Below are 525 nucleotides of genomic sequence, written 5' to 3'. Positions count from 1 at the left end.
GACGTTTTTCGAAACTGCATGCATGCTTTCATCCACATATAAGTAGGTAACTACGACTTCCTGTCGAAGAAGCAAAGAACGATGCGGATCTCGTTTCTTTTCTTCTCTTCTTTCTTACCTGAGAGAAGACTCCCAGGAGGATCTCTTACATCAATGGAGAGTACGTACGTACACCGAGGTATCTCCTCTCACGCGCAACTGCGTCTCTCTCATCCACCAAATGTATTTTTCTTTATGTCCTTCTGTTTCACCTCCCCATTCATGATACTCTCCAGACAGCTTCCTATGCGACTGACTTTTTTCGCGAAGAGAAGACGCTTGAAAGAGAGGTAATGGGAAAAAAGAAGAAGTCTTCTTCCACGGAGATATGAAGCTGGGGAAGTCTCTCATCTCCGAGAGCTACGTCGATGATGGTGGGGTGATACAGAAATCGATCTTCTTCTATCTCGATAGCCACCTCTATCACGTCTGATCAACAGCACATGATAAAGCAGAAGAGAGAGAGATATAGACAAGCAAAGGAAG

General features: G+C 44.6%; 1 protein-coding gene across 1 annotated transcript in view; it reads right to left on the bottom strand.

Annotated features, from left to right (window-relative positions):
- CSUI_011020 (uncharacterized protein) overlaps positions 1–525 on the bottom strand; it is a 2,019-nt gene continuing 1,494 nt past the window's right edge. The window contains exon 3 of the mRNA XM_068071121.1: positions 1–468. Coding sequence (XP_067916903.1) covers positions 284–468 — 185 coding nt within the window. The 3' untranslated portion in view covers positions 1–283. The remainder of the gene's footprint in view (positions 469–525) is intronic.

The sequence above is a fragment of the Cystoisospora suis genome (assembly GCF_002600585.1).
Source record: "Cystoisospora suis strain Wien I chromosome Unknown contig_9338, whole genome shotgun sequence".
In the NCBI taxonomy this organism is placed as follows: domain Eukaryota; phylum Apicomplexa; class Conoidasida; order Eucoccidiorida; family Sarcocystidae; genus Cystoisospora; species Cystoisospora suis.
Note: the sequence above shows the minus strand (reverse complement) of the source record. Positions and strands in the feature narration are given on the sequence as shown.